General features: G+C 46.1%; 1 protein-coding gene across 1 annotated transcript in view; it reads left to right on the forward strand.

The window, feature by feature from the left end:
- Lama1 (laminin subunit alpha 1) overlaps positions 1–18,126 on the forward strand; it is a 131,634-nt gene that overhangs the window by 55,362 nt on the left and 58,146 nt on the right. Inside the window, 11 exon segments of the mRNA XM_028885123.2 lie at positions 70–230; positions 1,243–1,383; positions 2,550–2,723; positions 4,522–4,623; positions 4,914–5,125; positions 5,950–6,061; positions 8,133–8,243; positions 11,728–11,855; positions 13,959–14,045; positions 14,835–15,046; positions 17,563–17,669. Coding sequence (XP_028740956.1) covers positions 70–230; positions 1,243–1,383; positions 2,550–2,723; positions 4,522–4,623; positions 4,914–5,125; positions 5,950–6,061; positions 8,133–8,243; positions 11,728–11,855; positions 13,959–14,045; positions 14,835–15,046; positions 17,563–17,669 — 1,547 coding nt within the window.

Here is an 18,126-nt window from a genome sequence, read left to right on the forward strand (position 1 = left end):
TGCACTGGCCAGCCCCTGCTTTAAGCCCGGAACTTCGTGTTGAGTCAGTGCTGCTGTTTTCTCCCCCAGGGAAGTGGCCAGGTCAATGTCCATGTAAGGAAGGTTTTGCTGGGGACAAATGTGATCGCTGCCAGTTTGGCTACCGGGGTTTCCCGAACTGCATCCCCTGTGACTGCAGTACCGTGGGCAGCATGAATGATGACCCGTGCTCGGAGCCGTGTCTTTGTAAGGTGAGTGTAGAAGTCAGAGAAGCTTGGGGTGTCTTCTGGGGTTCTCCGTCCCCCTGGCTCAGATGATCAGGTCTTGCGCAGAACAGAGAGGTTTAAGTAGAAGCGGCGTGTCACAGCAAGCTGGTGCCCTTGGATTTAGATGGGCACCTGGCATCCTCTCTTGTGGCACCTCTGTGACTTCTTAGATGAAACCCAGCGCTGCATGCCATTTCCTTGGCATTGGCTTAGTTCTGTGGCATTGTCTTCCAGCTCTGTGTTTGGAGGAGAACCAGGTAAATACTGAATTCCCCAGAACGCTAATGAAATGGAGATCGGTTATCTTGAATTTCTCCTGAGTGAGAATTGTGCAATCATAGGAATGCGTACATGGGGTGCCCGAGGAGGGTCTTATTTGGCCATAGGATATTAATAACCATTTCCCTGGAATTCTTGAGATTTCCTGTTTGTACCTTATGTCTTATTCCCAAGAACGCAGAGTCTTCAGTCTGTGAAAATAAGCCTGGGGTATTTATAAGTAAAACAAATAACCATATAGCCCTCTTTAAATCTTAAAATGTTTGTACAAGCAAGGCATGGTTGTGTATGCCTGTGTTCCCAGTGCCTAGAGGGGCTTGAGAAGTGGAGGCCAGCCATCCTGAGCTACACAGTAGACCCTGTCTAAAAACAAAAACAAACAAAAAACTAAAACCAAACAAAATGCAAATATAAATAAATAAGCAAATAGCTTTGATTTAATGAAAGATTTAAAACAAAACAAAATTATGTGGTGATCAAGCGCTAACATCTGAGACTCGTTCTTGGTCACAGAATCAGACCAGTTGTTGTGGGCTCCCCATTCATAAATATCAACTGTCTGAGGTTCCCCATGAACTGTGACTATTCATTTAACTGACTATTTATTACCTGTTTTTGTTTTGTGGCCCTCTCCTTATTGATGTCATTTTCTTCTGTCTCTCTGGATACACTGGCCTCACCAGCTAATCCTTTTTTTTTCTTTTAATATAACTTACAGAAAAATGTTGAAGGAGAGAATTGTGATCGCTGCAAGTCTGGATTCTATAACCTGCAGGAAAGAAACCCCCAGGGCTGCTCTGAGTGCTTCTGCTTTGGCGTCTCTGATGTCTGTGACAGCCTCACGTGGTCCGTTAGTCAGGTGGGAGACACCGAGAGTTGGTTAATAATTGGGTCATGGAGGCCATCTGTGGCCATATTAGAAAGCCAGCTTTCCCTAAGCCATTCTCTTCCATTCGGAGAAGCCAAGGCACCCATCCAAGGCGGCCCACTCCTAGAAGCATCGATGCCATATTTTCGTTCTAATTCGTGGGTTTATTTTCATATACATTTTCTAGTCGAAATAATTGGCTGGAATGGTGCTGTAGAATACCCCTTGTTTCCATTTCTTCTGTAGGACACACTTGGGGTCATGGGAATTTTTCATTTCAAAGAAGCTGGGAGTGGGAGGCATTCCAATGCTGGGAGTAGAATGAGCACAGATGGCCTGGAATTGTAAGGATAGGCAGGGTGTGGGGTATGGGGCGCTCTGGCGCAAGGAGTTGGAAGTTCAATGTGTGATGGCTGGAGGTTAGGGAGGGGCTACTGGGCTCTGGGCTTAGCCAACTACTGACCATTGTGGTCTCCACGCTGAGGGGCTGGGGGAGGGTCTCTCATCACCCCTGGGCAAGTGACATGTTGGCAGGACAAGGTCTGAGGTTTTTATACACTTTTCATTTGGCTCTAAAGCAGGACTAATAAAGAAAGGATAATTAGAAATAGGAAGATACTTTAATCATGACATTTATAGATTGAACACCCCTCAGCTAAGATGCTGGGGAGCAGAAGCATTTTGGATTTCCTTTTTTGAATATATATATATTCATTCTTATCTCATGTACAGCTTATCCACATAGTCTGACTACAGGTTTTGCATCCTGTTTTGGGTACACCTGTTTTATGACTCAAGTGAGGTCAGGTTTCCATATGTGACTCTAATAATTCTGGATTTGGGGACATTTGTAGATGAGGGATATTGAACTTGTAGTAGTCTGTTTGTTCTTATTAAATATCTAAACTATTTAATAATTTAACTGTGATCTGCATGGTTGTGCTCTTCAGTTGTGTGTAACTGATGTGGGTTGTCTGCATTCTTTGACTAGTGGGAAGTCTCTCATTGTGTTTCAGTGATGACAGTCCTATTAGCTCTGTCTTGAGCATAAACTCACCTCTCTCTCCCCTTCTTGCACAGATATTTATACAGGACTGGATGGAATCTAAGATGACCTTCATGCCATATTCTAAAGTCCTTAAATTTTTTTTTTTAAGGTGACCAATATGTCAGGGTGGCTGGTCACTGACTTGATCAGCCCAAATATGATCCGGTCTCAGCAGGATGCACTGGGTGGGCGTCATCAAATCAGCATCAACAACACGGCTGTCATTCAGAGGCTGAGATCCACGTACTACTGGGCAGCTCCTGAGGCCTACCTCGGAAACAAGGTGTGTGTGGGGGGGCAGCTCCTGAGGCCTACCTCGGAAACAAGGTATGTGTGTGTGTGTGGGGGGGACAGTGTCCTACTAGAAATCTCAGGGAACACCAAGAACTCAAAGCACACTTCCTGGCCACAAGTTTGCTCATGTTTCAACCATTGTGCATACCACACCAGAGCACTGAGCACTAGATCTCTTCCATCCTTATGGACCCTATATTACAATATCCTATCGTCCTCTGCTCTTCTGCCTCTGGTTCCTCAGTCTTGTGAATCTCGTTCTCTTCACCATGACTGACTTTCTCCTTTATTCCTCTGGGTCCTTGAGTAAGTCAGACTTTTACGGAGTGTTAGCAGCAGACTGCCCAGGGGCCCATGGCACAGTCCAGGACACCTAGGAGAAGGCTCCTCCAGGGGAGTGTCTGCTCTGCTCCCTGTTTCTACATCCAGGCAAACCGATGCGCATGTGAAGGTCACAGAGGACCAAAATAATGCCTATTTTAATTTAAAGAAAATGCAAGACAATGATCTACAGCGTTGATTGCCCAGAGAGTTGATTTCTAATGTCTTCTCATTAGTTTTTGGTTCCCCCTCACCACTGAATTATGCCCCATCTCTCCAGATTCTGACTAATAAGTAAATATACCCAGGGGGTCTGTTTAAGTAACTCTGGTTTGTTTTATGGTGACCCTGTACCCTCATAATAGACTTATCTTGTAGTTTGGTAAGCATCTAGTTAATGTTATTTCTATTTTTTGTCTAATTTGTATATACATATATGTATATGAATATATAGAGAGTGAACTGCTGCCTGTCTGTCTATTGATCTGTCTGTTTGGGGAACAGACTATTACTGTGCATCCCTGGCTGGCCTCGAATTTCCACTCCTAGCTCAGATTCCTGAGTACCAGAGGTATAAGTGTGCACTTACACACATGGCCTAACTCGTAGATTATAATTGTACAATATTTTCTATTATAGGATCTTATCACCAGAGAGCTTTTAAAAAAAATGTCAGATTTCATAATTGTATCATTGTAGTCTGAATTTTAGGACATAGTCCCTAGGAAGAAACTCTCCAATATACATTAGTTGTCCCTAGCATACATTGATGGACATCCCTAATACATTGACAGACACTTCTAGTATACATTTAAAGAAAAAACAATTTAGAGAGCTTCCTTTAAATGACATATCTAGTAAGCTTGGCATTGAAATGAAAAGGTCCATGTAAGTGAAATAAATATGGCTGCCAAGATGGCCCAGCAGGTAAAGGTGCTTGCTCCTGAGTCTGACCCGAGTTCAATCCCCAGGATCTGCATGGTAAAGGAGAGAACCGGTCTCCACAAGTTGTCCTCAGACCTCCACACCCCTGCCCCGGCACATACACAAGCAAATGTGTTCAAAATTATGTTTAAGATTTATTCGTTTATTTTACCTTTGACTTTTACCTTGGGGACCCTGAGGAATTTATATATGTACATATATATATATATATATATATATATATACATGTATATACATACATATATACACACATATATACATATACATACACACACACATATCCATACACACACACACACACACACACACATATATGTGTATATAAAACTTTCTTCTGCAAATGTCAAGGATTTCCTCATCATGCTTATATCCACTAAATAGTATCTAATATGCCTTTAGTGTGAATTTCCCCCTTATCACTATCAGGATGGACGTATCCAGGTGGATCCTAGCAACAGTTTCATCTAACTTAAGGCTATAACTATTGTCCCCTGGTCCTCACCCTCACTGTGCTCTTCCAGCTGACGGCATTTGGCGGGTTCCTGAAGTACACAGTGTCTTACGACATCCCGGTGGAGACAGTCGACAGTGACCTCATGTCTCATGCTGATGTCATCATCAAGGTGACTGATTCGCATTGATTTGATGTAGAGCTTGGGGTCTGGTGAACACGTATGTGTGTGTGTGTGTGTGTGTGTGTGTGCGCGCGAGCGCGCGCGCGCCATACATGCACAACTGCACATACACACAATATAAAAAAATACAGTTAACTGCCCCTTCTCTAGTAACTTTGGATTGGGTCATGTACTCCATTACATGTTTGCTGTAAGAACTTGTTTGAGGGATACAGAATTTCGATTTTTGGTCACTAAGTTGCATTACAAATGCCTTTCCCCTCCATTTCCTATGCTAGGGAAATGGGCTTACTCTGAGCACACAGGCTGAGGGCCTGTCCCTGCAACCCTACGAGGAGTACTTCAACGTGGTTAGACTCGTGCCTGAGAACTTCCGGGACTTTAAAACCAGAAGGGAGATCGACCGTGACCAGCTCATGACCGTCCTGGCCAATGTGACACACCTGTTGATCAGAGCCAACTATAATTCTGCCAAAATGGCACTCTACAGGTGTGTACTGAAAGGAAGGAAGCAGATTGCTACAGAGGTACTTGGAGAAAGGTCTTCTTGTCTTGAGTGTTGCCTATGTCAAGAGTAATATACATATGAGGGATACAGTTCAAGGAAGTAGGTGTGTTGGAACTGCTTTCACAAAGGTAATGTTGCAGACACTAGACGTCCATGATGACACATGCGTCTGGTAGGAAAGAGACGATTTTAGGTTCAGGAACCTTCCGGGGCAATGCTTCCAAGCAGTGCTTAATGAGTGACCAGCTCCTGAACCATTTTGCATCCCTGGCCCTTCTCTCCCTCCCTCTCCCCTTCCTTCCTTCTCTCCCTTCAGTCCTCTGGTGCCAATGGCCTTGGCTTTGCATGGTTATTTGAGCTACTGAATCCATCCTTGGTCATTTGGTTGCCTTGAGGATGTCAGTGTGTGGAAACCAAGTAGAAAATTGGATGCTGCTAAAGCGAACCTGGGGAAATCCAGGGGAGGATTGTCTCTGAATTCACGATGAGGCAGCTGGTCTTGGGTGGCGGCGAGGGGTGTGTGTGTGTGTGTGTGTGTGTGTGTGTGTGTGTGTGTGTGTGTGCGTGCTTCCATCAGAGCTTTTCCTTGGCAGCCTGTGGGCAGTGGCACTTCTTAGAAACAGCTGTGGAACCCTCCCACAGGATAATGGTGGCTGCCAGAGTGCCTGGTGGAGACTCTCCAGGCACTCAAAGACACCACTTGTCCATTTCCTTTAAACTAAACCTTTTAGGAGCCTGTCTTCTGTGAAGGGTGAGAGGTCTCTTGCAAGTATAGGAGCAATCTAATGTCCCTTGTCTGTTTGCAGGCTGGATTCTGTCTCTCTGGACATAGCAAGCCCCAATGCTATAGACCTGGCAGTAGCTGCTGATGTGGAGCACTGTGAATGTCCCCAAGGCTACACGGGGACCTCCTGTGAGGTACTGCTGGCCTCTGCCGGTCTCCTCCTCTTTTTAATTTCCAAAGGGGGAAACTTGCATGCTGAAGTTGATATGATGAATGTTTGCATTTTAGCTTTTAAAAACTCGCATGTGGCTTAGACTTTATTAAATTATGGGCTACTGGGCATTATATTGTTTTTAGAGTGCATTCTACTCTTGCAAAGGACCTAAGTTCGATTCCCAGCACCCATATCTGGTAGTTCATTACTGCTTATAACTCCAGCTAGAGTTATAAGGTGCAATGAGGGGGATCTGATGCCTCTGGTCTCTGTCAGCACACACATATACACATCCATGCAATGCCCTCCCACGTGATTAAAAATAAAAAAAAAATAATTAGATTCCTCAGCAGGAGTTGACTGGCATACCTTGAAGTTCCTGGACTCCATGCAGCTTTCTTGCCTCAGTCAATAGGAAACTTGCAGTGCTTATGATTGACTGGCATCTCTAAGAAATATGAAACTTGATTATCTGAATATTTGCAGTCACGCCTGTGAAAGACCAGCATAACTTTGCATAAGCCAGAGCCATCTTGAGGCCACGTAGTCCTCTGGCTAGTTTACTCTAGCTGTCTGGACCTTACATGGCAGCACAGGTTCAGCATCCATGGATTGAATCAACCTCTGAGTGGGTATATTCCCCAGTGATAACACTGCACCTTCACTGAGTGTGTGCAGACCTTCTCCATATTATCCCCAGTGATAACATTGCACCTTCACTGAGTGTGTGCAGACCTTCTCCATATTATCCCAGTGATAACACTGCACCTTCACTGAGTGTGTGCAGACCTTCTCCATATTATCCCAGTGATAACATAGCACCTTCACCGAGTGTGTGCAGACCTTCTCCATATTATCCCCAGTGATAACACTGCACCTTCACTGAGTGTGTGCAGACCTTCTCCATATTATCCCAGTGATAACATAGCACCTTCACTGAGTGTGTGCAGACCTTCTCCATATTATCCCAGTGATAACATAGCACCTTCACTGAGTGTGTGCAGACCTTCTCCATATTATCCAGTGAAACATAGCACCTTCACTGAGTGTGTGCAGACCTTCTCCATATTATCCCAGTGATAACATAGCACCTTCACCGAGTGTGTGCAGACCTTCGCCATATTATCCCAGTGATAACATTGCACCTTCACTGAGTGTGTGCAGACCTTCTCCATATTATCCCCACTGATAACATAGCACCTTCACCGAGTGTGTGCAGACCTTCTCCATATTATCCCCAGTGATAACACTGCACCTTCACCGAGTGTGTGCAGACCTTCTCCATATTATCCCCAGTGATAACACTGCACCTTCACCGAGTGTGTGCAGACCTTCTCCATATTATCCCCAGTGATAACATAGCACCTTCACCGAGTGTGTGCAGACCTTCTCCATATTATCCCCAATGATAACATTGTACCTTCACCGAGTGTGTGCAGACCTACTCCATATTATCCCCAGTGATAACACTGCACCTTCACTGAGTGTGTGCAGACCTTCCTTCTCCATATTATCCCCAATGATAACATTGCACCTTTACTCAGTATATACAGATCTTCTCCATATTATCCTTCATTATCCATTGAAGGTCCTGGAGCCAATTCCCCACAGAGATGGAGAAAGAACTTTCTTTCTCTTTTTCTTTCTTTTCTTTTCTTTTTTTTTATTTTTCTGAGACAGGGTTTCTCTGTGTTGTTTTGGTGCCTGTCCTGGGTCTCGCTCTGTAGTCCAGGCTGTCCTCAAACTCACAGAGATCCATCTGCCACTGCCTGGGATTAAAGGCATGCACCACTGCTGCCCGGCAAGAAATGACTTTCTATAAAGATGAGTTTATATGTTATCAATAAAAATACTAAAATTTGGGCAGACTAGATGGCTCAGCCTGTAAAGGTGCATGCTGCCCAATCTGAAGGTCTGAGCTTGATCTCTGGGATCCACATAATGAGAGAAGAGAAGATAGATTGTATAATAGGTGAAGCCACACGTTGCCTGATACACATGCAAGGCCACATTTCAGGAGCACAGACTACAGACTGGTGTCTCTCTTGCAGTCCTGCCTTCCCGGCTATTACCGAGTGGATGGGATACTCTTCGGAGGAATCTGTCAGCCCTGCGAATGCCATGGCCATGCCTCCGAGTGTGACATTCATGGGATTTGCTCTGTGAGTTTATTGCTGACCTTGTACGGCCCTTGCCCTAACTTAGTGTTTGCCATGTGTCGTGGATAGTAGCTGCCCACCTCACCTTGGACTCGGTAGATGCTAAATTCACATCCATGTCTTCAGATACCTCCCGTTTTTGTTTTTTTTTTGTTTGTTTTTTTTCATTAACCTACTTCACACAGTGTTTTAGTGGGATGAGTTGAGCATCTTTAATCTGAAAATCCAAGTTCTGAAGCTTGTTGACCTGTGACCTCCCATCACAAAGGAGAAGTCCCACACCCATTCTTTTGTGATGAATCAGTCAAAACACTTGCCTACTAAAATTATTGTATGTCTTTACTTTCAGGCTGTGTGTATAAGGCATACACAAAACATAAATTAGTTGTCGTGCTTAGAATTAGGTTTGATCCTCAAGATACTACTAATATATATTGTATATATACATATAATATATATATATACTGTATACAAATGTACATGCAAATACTAAAACCTTCAAAATTTGCAAACCCAAAGTACAAGTAGAATCATAAAACATGATAAAAATCACATTGTGCCATATGTAAATTTATAGTTAGTTCAGCTAAATCCTACAAACAAGAACCTCTTTCATGAGCAGCGTGGGTTGGAACAGGGCTTAACAAACACGGTCAATCTTGAGTATGAACTTTGGGGCCGGCAGAGGGCAATACTTGCCTAAGTACAACCAGGAATTCCTTCTTCCCTTCTGCCTTTAAGAAGGCCACCCTCACCCTCTGTGCTGAGATGGATTCACTGCTCAGGGAGTGTAAAGTGTGGATACTAATAACCCATGCCCTGTTGTCTGACCAAGGAAACCCCAGCCTCATGTTCTTTAACAAACAAGATTGACTGAGTCACAGGACTATGGAAAACTAATTCTCAGGCCCCAGGAGAAGCCACAAAACCTGGTGTCCTGGATTGTCTGCTTTCTGGTTGTTCACTGAGCAAACCTTGGTTTGTTCTGTTCACGTCTCTATTCTAGACACTAATCACCCATGGCAACTGCATGAAGTGTCATCGGCTGGGTGTCTCAGTCCCTCTGGGATGGCTTTCCTTCAGAACCTGGCTCCAGTGCCTGGGGGAGGGGAGTTGTTGCTCTTTTCAAATGTCTTCTGTCATGTGGGTCTGCCAGCCCCCACCTACCCTTAGCCCCGGGCTTCCTGCCAAGATTGAATGGTGGCAAGCGTGGTGAGGATGCATTTCTAGTGGGTAGCATAGTTAGAGATGGTCTGTATATAAAGATTCCTTGTGCTTCTGTAAATATGTAGTTGCAGAAATATGTATCAAATAAGTTAAATGTGTATGAACTGTACTCATCTACCATATACATTAGATACCATAGGAACTGATGTTAAATGAGCCACTTATATTTAGTATGTCTGGTAACTACTGTTTTATGTTCCACTTCTAATACATAATTTCTGGAGCTGTAAACACTTTTTAGAAACTGTTTTAGACTTAGAGGGAAGCCACAGCATACTAGAAAGGCTCTTGTTGTCTTTGTTAAGGTTTCTCTTGCTGTGAAGAGACACCGTGACCATGGCAACTCTTATAAAGAAAAACATTTAATGGGGTGGCAGCTTATAGTTTCAGAGGTTCAGTCCATTATCATCATGGCAGGACATGGGTGGCATGCAGGCAGGCATGATGCTGGAGAAGGAGCTGAGAGTTCTACATTTTGATCTGCAGACAGCAGAAAGTGAACTGTATCACTGGGCATAGCTTGAGCATAGGAGCCCTCAAAGCCCACCCCCACAGTGACACACTTCCTCCCACAAGGCCATACGTACTCCAACAGGCCTCAATTCCTAATAGTATCACTCCCTATGAGCTTATGGGGGCCAATGACATTCAAACTACCACACTTGGGGAACTTGGCCAGCATCTGAACACTAAAATCTCACATTACGGTGACATTTGGGCTGGTGCCACGCCATTCACTAAACCACGTGCTCTGTTCCCATTCCATCAGCGTTTCTGCTCCTGTGTCCCTTCCTTCTTCTCTTCAGTGATAGCTCACACTTTCTAGAACTCTCAAAGGATGATAGACCCTGTGCTGAATGATCTCAGCTAGGATTTGTCTCATCTGATGCTTCCCTGTGATTTCACTGGGACTGGACATGGGGACACAAGGAAATAATACACCTTCTCAGAGCATCCAGGGGACCATGACATCACTGAGTCTGCTTCTGGGGAGGCCAGCCAGAGTGTTTCTGATGAAGGATAATCCACACGCACCACGCTGCAGCCTCAGCAAGTGTTGCCACTTTCTCTAGTCACACCTGCTGCTGGGCAGACTCTTTCATTTATCTGGGAAAGGGTTAATTTTGCCTTCAATTTTGAACCCTTGTTTCAAATGAGAAGTTTCCTGTGAACAGTTTGACTTTGTGCCTTATTATATGTGTTATTTTCTTTTTCTTTTTTTCACTGCCTGTCTGGCTCAGGGTTTGCTGACTTGGCGATAACTTAGGGTTTGCTGAGCTCCTAGACTTAGTGGATTTGTAGTTTTACCACCTGTTTTTAAAAAGCCCTGAATTTGGAAATAATTTTAATCTTACCCCCAAATTCTTTTATTCAAGAACAAAAGTCATGATGCCTACCATTTACCCCTAATCTCGTATGGTTTGTGGCTCCACATCTGCTTTATTCATCCCACATCTGTCTCACCATGTAGTAACTGGTCTAGCCAATCAGATCTCCAAACTAAGGAGTACATTTGAATGCGCTATGGCCAGTTATCCTTAAACCCGTCAGTGTGTATACCGTGAGAACAAAGGCCTTAGTGCATTCATAACCTGGCGTGAGTTGAGTGTTAATACTCTGCTTTTATAATCTACCGTCCATGTTTTAGTTTCGTCCACTTATACAGCTGTGTCCCGCATAGCTTTTTCCTGACCTTCCACTGAGGCCAGGGAACGAGTTGTATTGTATGTCATGTCTCTTTAGGATTCTTTGAAGTATCTCCACAGTCCTATACATTAAAAACAAGCAAACAGAAACGTCAGTCCACAGGTTCCAGAGATGACTCGTGGGTTAAGAGCGCGTCCTCCTTCTCCAGTTGACCTCCCAGCAGGTGGCTCACAACCTTCCCTGTAAATTCAGCCCCAGGGGATCCGATGGCATCTTCTGATCTCTGTAGACACCTACACGCACGTGTGAACACATCCACACAGAGACATACTTACATACATACATATATATATATATATATGCGTATATATATGCATATATGCATACATATATATATGCACATATATATATATATATATGTATGCATAGTTAAAAATGTAGACCTGTCAGTCTGGAAACAGGTAATTCTTCCCTCTATCATTCAGGGCTCACGTGCATTTTAGCATGTAACCTGTCCTTGCTTTCATTTTCACTTGAAATCCAGCTTGTTAGTGGATGAATCTGAAAATCCTTTCGGTCTGAACTGACTCATCTTGTCATGCGTATGACCTAGGCATGTACACACAACACCACAGGAAATCACTGTGAGCAGTGCCTGCCCGGCTTCTACGGGAGACCTTCACGCGGGACGCCAGGGGACTGCCAGCCCTGTGCCTGCCCTCTCTCCATTGACTCCAACAAGTAAGTCTCAGCCTCCGCTAGCTGGTTCTGGCTGGTGTGGCCAGATCTCTGCTGATGTGCGTTCTCAGGTCACCAGGCAAGACTGTGTCCCGTGTGTTGTCATGAGTGACAACTGAATCAGATGAGAGACCGAGAGGGAGAGTGTTCTTCTTATTAAACACCTGGTTTATTTAATACATGAGGGAAGGTGTGTAAGAGCAAGGATACACACACACTTTTCTCCTCTTGTCCAATGTAAGCTCTGAGTCTTTCCAAAGAATACACTTGGTGGTCAAGACAATGATCAATATGACATTGTTCTCAGGTTTGATGAGGTTTGATCAGATGATTGAATTGTGAAAATATGAAGCTAAATGTATTCACTGAGTCAACAACTTTATATTACATGTCTGCTGTAGACTGGGTATCAAAGCAGGCGATCTGAACAGTAAACTCTCCACCCATGGCTGCTGGTCCCAGACACTCAGGGTGGTCAAGATTGCAGTGGAGGTCAGTCAACCTGATAGTGGGAGTGGGTGGGTTGAGGGATGAGGCTAGAGATGCTCTGGTCTCAGATAGGATGGAAAGGGACTCATCAGCCAGAGGGAACTGAGTATGCAAGGTGGGATACCATAAACACCCCCTCTCTGTGCTTGAGAAATTACAGGTGATCCTGAAGGAGAAAGCAGGATGTGTGTGGAAGAAGATCTTTCCAGAAAAAATCCTTATATTCATGCTGGGGCCTGTGAATCCTGCAGGGCCATAGTTTGGAATCAAATTTTCCCTCTTCTTATTCCCCTCCCCTCGTCCCATATTGATAATCTTCCTCTACCCATTACCAGTGACTTCCCTCCACAGGATTTCTACTTGAAACTCTGGTATATAGGATAATACTGTTTTAGACTCTGCTGCTGTCATGAAATCCTTGAAGCTAGGTCACTTAAGAAGAAAAGACATTCACGTAGTTCATTCTGGAGGTTCAGCTTCTCCTAAGAGCCTCGTGGTGATGGCATTGTGGTAGTGGCACATATGTGAGAGAGACAGGTCACATGGCACAGAATGAGATTGAGGATTGGGTTGACTCTTTTGTAACAGCTCGCTCTCTTGAGAACTAACATAGAGGCATCATAAGGACCTTAATCCTTTCCAAAGGCAGTGCCCCAGTGACCCTACCTCCATCTCTCAGCATCAGCACCATGGGAGGCAAACTTTATGCATAGGAAACTGAGGAACAAACTCAAGCCATTCCAAAATGATGGTAGAGACAGTTAATCATTACTCATGATGAAATGGTGAGATACTGTCAGCCTTCATTGTTTAGACCCCTCCAGAACTTCTGCAAGCAGTGTGTGTGTGTGTGTGTGTGTGTGTGTGTGCGCGCGCGCGCGCATGCATGTGTGTGTATGTCTGTCTGTCTATCTCTTTCTCTCTTGTCTGTCTCTCTCTGCATCTCTGTCTGCCTGACTCTCTGTGTAGTGGGTAGCTAACAGAGAAAACTTTCCAGCTACATCTCTCTTTCTCTGTGTCTCTTTCTCTCTGTGTGTGTCTGTCTTTCTATCTCTTTCTCTTTGCATCTGTCTGTCTAACTCTCTTTCTCTGTGTCTCTGTGTGTGTGTCTGTCTGTCTGTCTTTCTTTCTATCTCTTTCTCTTTTGTCCCTCTTTCTTTACCTCTCTGTCTGTCTGACTCTGTGTGCGTGCGTGTGTGTGTGTGTGTGTGTGTGTGTGTGTGTGTGTGTGTGTGTGCCTGAGCGAGTGTCCAGAGGAGCTATCTTTAGAGCTTGAAAGATCAGTGCTAACAAACCACAGCAGAAAGAGGGAGCTAATCCAAGTAGGCTTCTTGGAGGAAGCAACGTGGAACTAGGCAATGAGGCTGAAGCTGTTAGTGGTCAGCACAGATGGGCAGAGGTAGGGAGATGTGAGTGCACTGTGAGCCGAAGGGCAGAGAGGGAGGATGCAGTAGATGATGAATGATGGACAAAGGAGGCTGACGGGCGGGCTAAAGGCTGAGAGAGAACCTGTTCAACATTCGTTAGGACAGATGGATCCAAAAATAACGGTTTTAAATATTTAGAAATGAGCAGTATCCACTGGAAAAACCACATTTCTTTCCAATGTTTTGACAGTTTCAGCCCCACCTGCCACCTCACTGATGGAGAGGAAGTGGTCTGTGACCAGTGTGCCCCGGGTTACTCAGGAGCCTGGTGTGAGAGGTACTTTGTTGGCCCTCCAACCCCCGGTTTCCCAAAGCAGCCTTAACGATTTCAAAAATCCAGTCCAGAGTTAATATTTTCTTAAATATCTACAAATCTTCAATGTTGATTGCCACCTAGCAGTTGCCCAAGACCCTGTAGATATGGTGTGATAATTCAATGTATGTATACAATGTGTAGGGGTGGACACTTAAAAGTTATAGCTTTAAGTGTGGCCTTGGCATCTTGGTGCATGACTGTTATTTCCTAAGACCATGGAGAAAAGCAGGATGCCCATGGAGAGAGCAGTGTTCCATCTCCCAGAGTGCATCTATGTTCACAGCAAAGATGGTAAGAGAAGGCAAGGCGAGGTCAGTAGTTATGGTCCTCATGTGTCTAACTATTCCGTTGGCCGGACAACAGTTAGGGCATTGGTGGTTTGATTTAAGAATCATCTTCTGGCACCCAAAAGCCAGCCTTGTGTTTTCCCACATGGGAAGCCTTGGAGGTCTGCCTTGCTTCAGCTTGTCAAGGGCTGGGAGGCATCCTGAGTGGCCAGGAGGAGGTCAGAATGGGCTCTGGATGTGGCTGCACCTCCTCTGGATTTATGTTTGTTTTTGTCCTGCTCCCATTTCACAACAGGCGAGGAAGATTTGTGACTGTCTGGCTGGGGAGTCACCTCTTTTCCATTGCAAATCTTAAAGAGAACGAGCCAGCCTGATTTATTAGCCACCCAGGGAGTCCCTGGCTAGTAGGGTAATATCTTGAGCCATCTTATTTATTAGAGTCTGCTTTCCATCCTGGATACAGATGTGCAGACGGTTACTATGGAAACCCAACAGTGCCGGGGGGAAGCTGTGTACCATGCGACTGCAGCGGCAATGTCGATCCCTTGGAGGCCGGCCACTGCGACTCTGTCACGGGAGAATGCCTGAAGTGCTTGTGGAACACAGACGGCGCCCACTGTGAGAGGTGTGCAGACGGCTTCTATGGAGACGCCGTGACTGCCAAAAACTGCCGCGGTGAGTGAGTGAGTGATGTGCGCACGGTGGTGGTATCTTTGTCAGAAGGACTCAGCCTCGAGGAGACCTTGTCTTGAACGTGTCGGGTGTACTGATGGCTGAACGTGTCAGGTGTACTCATGGCGGGTCTCCTGTTGGTCAGGTGTAGAGCTGATACTCCATTCCTCCCTCTGTGCTCCACAGTGGCTTGATTAGCTGTTATGTCTGAAGGTCAGAAGTCTAGAAAATACCAGTCCCTTCGTTATCAGGGGCGAGGCTTTCTAAAGCGTGGTCGGGGAGTATCCCAGCAGTCTGCTCATGCACGGCCTGACTCTGTTTTGCTAAGTTCTGTTTGGAGCCTCGAACTTAGGGATGACATTAAACCACTCACTGGGCCAGTCAGTTTCATGGGCCCGAGGTGATCAAGCTTGGGGGCTGATACCGGGGCCCTTGGCATCTGTGCTTCTGCATAGGACAGACAACTCTTTATTGTTGGAGAGCTGCAAACAGGCATACAATGTGCTTGGATCAAATCCACCCAAACCCTCCCCTCCAACTCCCCATCCCCTCCAACTCCCCATCCCCTCCAACTCCCCATCCCCTCCAACTCCCCATCCTCATCCCCTCCAACTCCCCATCCACATCCCCTCCAACTCCCCATCCCCTCCAACTCCCCATCCACATCCCCTCCAACTCCCCATCCCCTCCAACTCCCCATCCCCTCCAACTCCCCATCCACATCCCCTCCAACTCCCCATCCCCTCCAACTCCCCATCCCCTCCAACTCCCCATCCACATCCCCTCCAACTCCCCATCCCCTCCAACTCCCCATCCTCATCCCCTCCAACTCCCCATCCACATCCCCTCCAACTCCCCATCCCCTCCAACTCCCCATCCACATCCCCTCCAACTCCCCATCCCCTCCAACTCCCCCATCCTCTCTAACTCCCCATCCCCTTCAACTCCCCATCCCCTCCAACTCCCCATCCCCCCCAACTCCCCATCCTCTCTAACTCCCCATCCCCCCAACTCCCCATCCTCTCTAACTCCCCATCCCCTCCAACTCCCCATCCTCATCCCCTCCAACTCCCCATCCACATCCCCTCCAACTCCCCATCCCCTCCAACTCCCCATCCACATCCCCTCCAACTCCCCATCCCCTCCAACTCCCCCATCCTCTCTAACTCCCCATCCCCTTCAACTCCCCATCCCCTCCAACTCCCCATCCCCCCCAACTCCCCATCCTCTCTAACTCCCCATCCCCCCAACTCCCCATCCTCTCTAACTCCCCATCCCCTCCAACTCCCCCATCCTCTCCAACTCCTCCCATCTCCCCACCACTTCTCCCCCACAATTTAATGCACTCTGTTTTTAAACCACTGAGTGCATTTGGTGCTACTACTACTATATGGATGGAGTTGGGGCCACCCACTGTATCACGGACAGAGAAAAGGGCGCTGCATCTCTGAAGCAAAGGAACCTTCTAGTAGCCATGGACTGCCAATAGCTCCTCAGCACCATGGGTCCCCTCTCTGGTTTCTGCTGCAGTTTCTGCTGCCTTGATCTGGTCCAGGTCTTGTTTTTGCAGTCTTAAGGAAGGGATGCATGAGGGAATAATAATGCCACTTAGATATTTTGATAATTCCAGGGAAGTGCTGGTCTTACATTATGGCATAGAGATAAGGTGGTGCCAACCATACAGAAAAAAAGAATTGTAGATACACATTAGGAGATAAAATCAATCATGACATTGGCCATCACCCTGAACCTCAGTTACATGGACACCTTGATTTAACATACAGAGAGTGAGAGGTCTATGGGTCAAATTCTGAAGAAAGAGCCTGTAAGATGAGTACCAAAACTCTATCACTGAGTTTAACCCTTGCGCTCTCCTAGAGACTCTGAAAAGTGACACACTAGGAAATAAGAGACGGGGGGGGCCGCATAAAAAGAGTTGAGTTTGATGGACATACTAAGAGGAAGGGAGGGATAGGGAAGAGGAAAGCTGGTAAAGAGATATGCCTTCAGAATGATAGGGTGGGGAAGAGGGAGAGGGGAGAGTGAGACCTCAAACCAGAGTGCATCCATCTATGTGTTGATGGGGACAGGCTGTGTGCTGAGGTTCGGAGTCATGTGCAGAGGCAGGCTACGGAATGAAAGAGTAGTTCCCTTCGAAAGAGCAGCAGGGAACGGAGCCACAGGCTTGCAGTCTCTCAGGATCTCAGGCAAAGCTGTGGCATTGCCCACATGCACCAAAGAAGACAAGGCTGGAAAAAAGCCAGGTTCTTAGGCGAGGTGGGGTTAGCCCAGACGCTGACCCCAGCCCTGTCTCAGGCCCTCAAGTCTCCAGTATCCAGGGCCAACGTCCCTCTGCTGTGGTTGCTTCACAAACTGTCTGGGCTCTCACTGTCTGTGAAGTTTGTTAGCTCTGTGATCTGGCATGGTGAATGTTTAAGCCTTTTCCTTTGGGAATTAAAAGGATTTTACTGTAACCACAGTTTTTTTTAAAAAAGCATTATGTGTCTTGTGTGTCCTAGCCTGTAACTGCCATGAAAACGGCTCCCTTTCTGGTGTGTGCCATCTGGAGACTGGGCTGTGTGACTGCAAACCTCAGGTGACAGGCCAGCAGTGTGACCAGTGCCTGGTAAGACATTTACTAATCATTGCAGGCTATTCAATTGTTTACCAGTGTTGTATGTTGACACTTAACCTGAGTTCACGGGAACTTGAATTCATATGGGATGAGCTCACTCTTGGCCAATCTGTGCAGTACCTTCCTATTGGTTGAAGTATTATGGCAACTCCACGTAGTTAAAAGGGAGGTTTGTTTTGTGGGGTAACTTATAAGTGAAGGGATAGGTTACAGGGTCTAGGAAAGGTGTAATGCAGTCCAGCAGTGTTCTCTGGAGAAATCTGCTCAGTCTACCTCCACTGTCCAGGATCCAGGAACCAAGAGAGTCTGTACATCTGGATCTCTGGTCTTAAGGGCTCCTTTCTTGGCCCCGCCTCATAGGCATGACAGTTACCGGAAGCCTCAATAGGGGTAGTACTTCCAGGTCAAAGCCGGAACAGCTACCCACTACACCCTCCCATCTAGAGAG

Source organism: Peromyscus leucopus, chromosome 13, assembly GCF_004664715.2.
Source record: "Peromyscus leucopus breed LL Stock chromosome 13, UCI_PerLeu_2.1, whole genome shotgun sequence".
NCBI lineage: Eukaryota > Metazoa > Chordata > Mammalia > Rodentia > Cricetidae > Peromyscus > Peromyscus leucopus.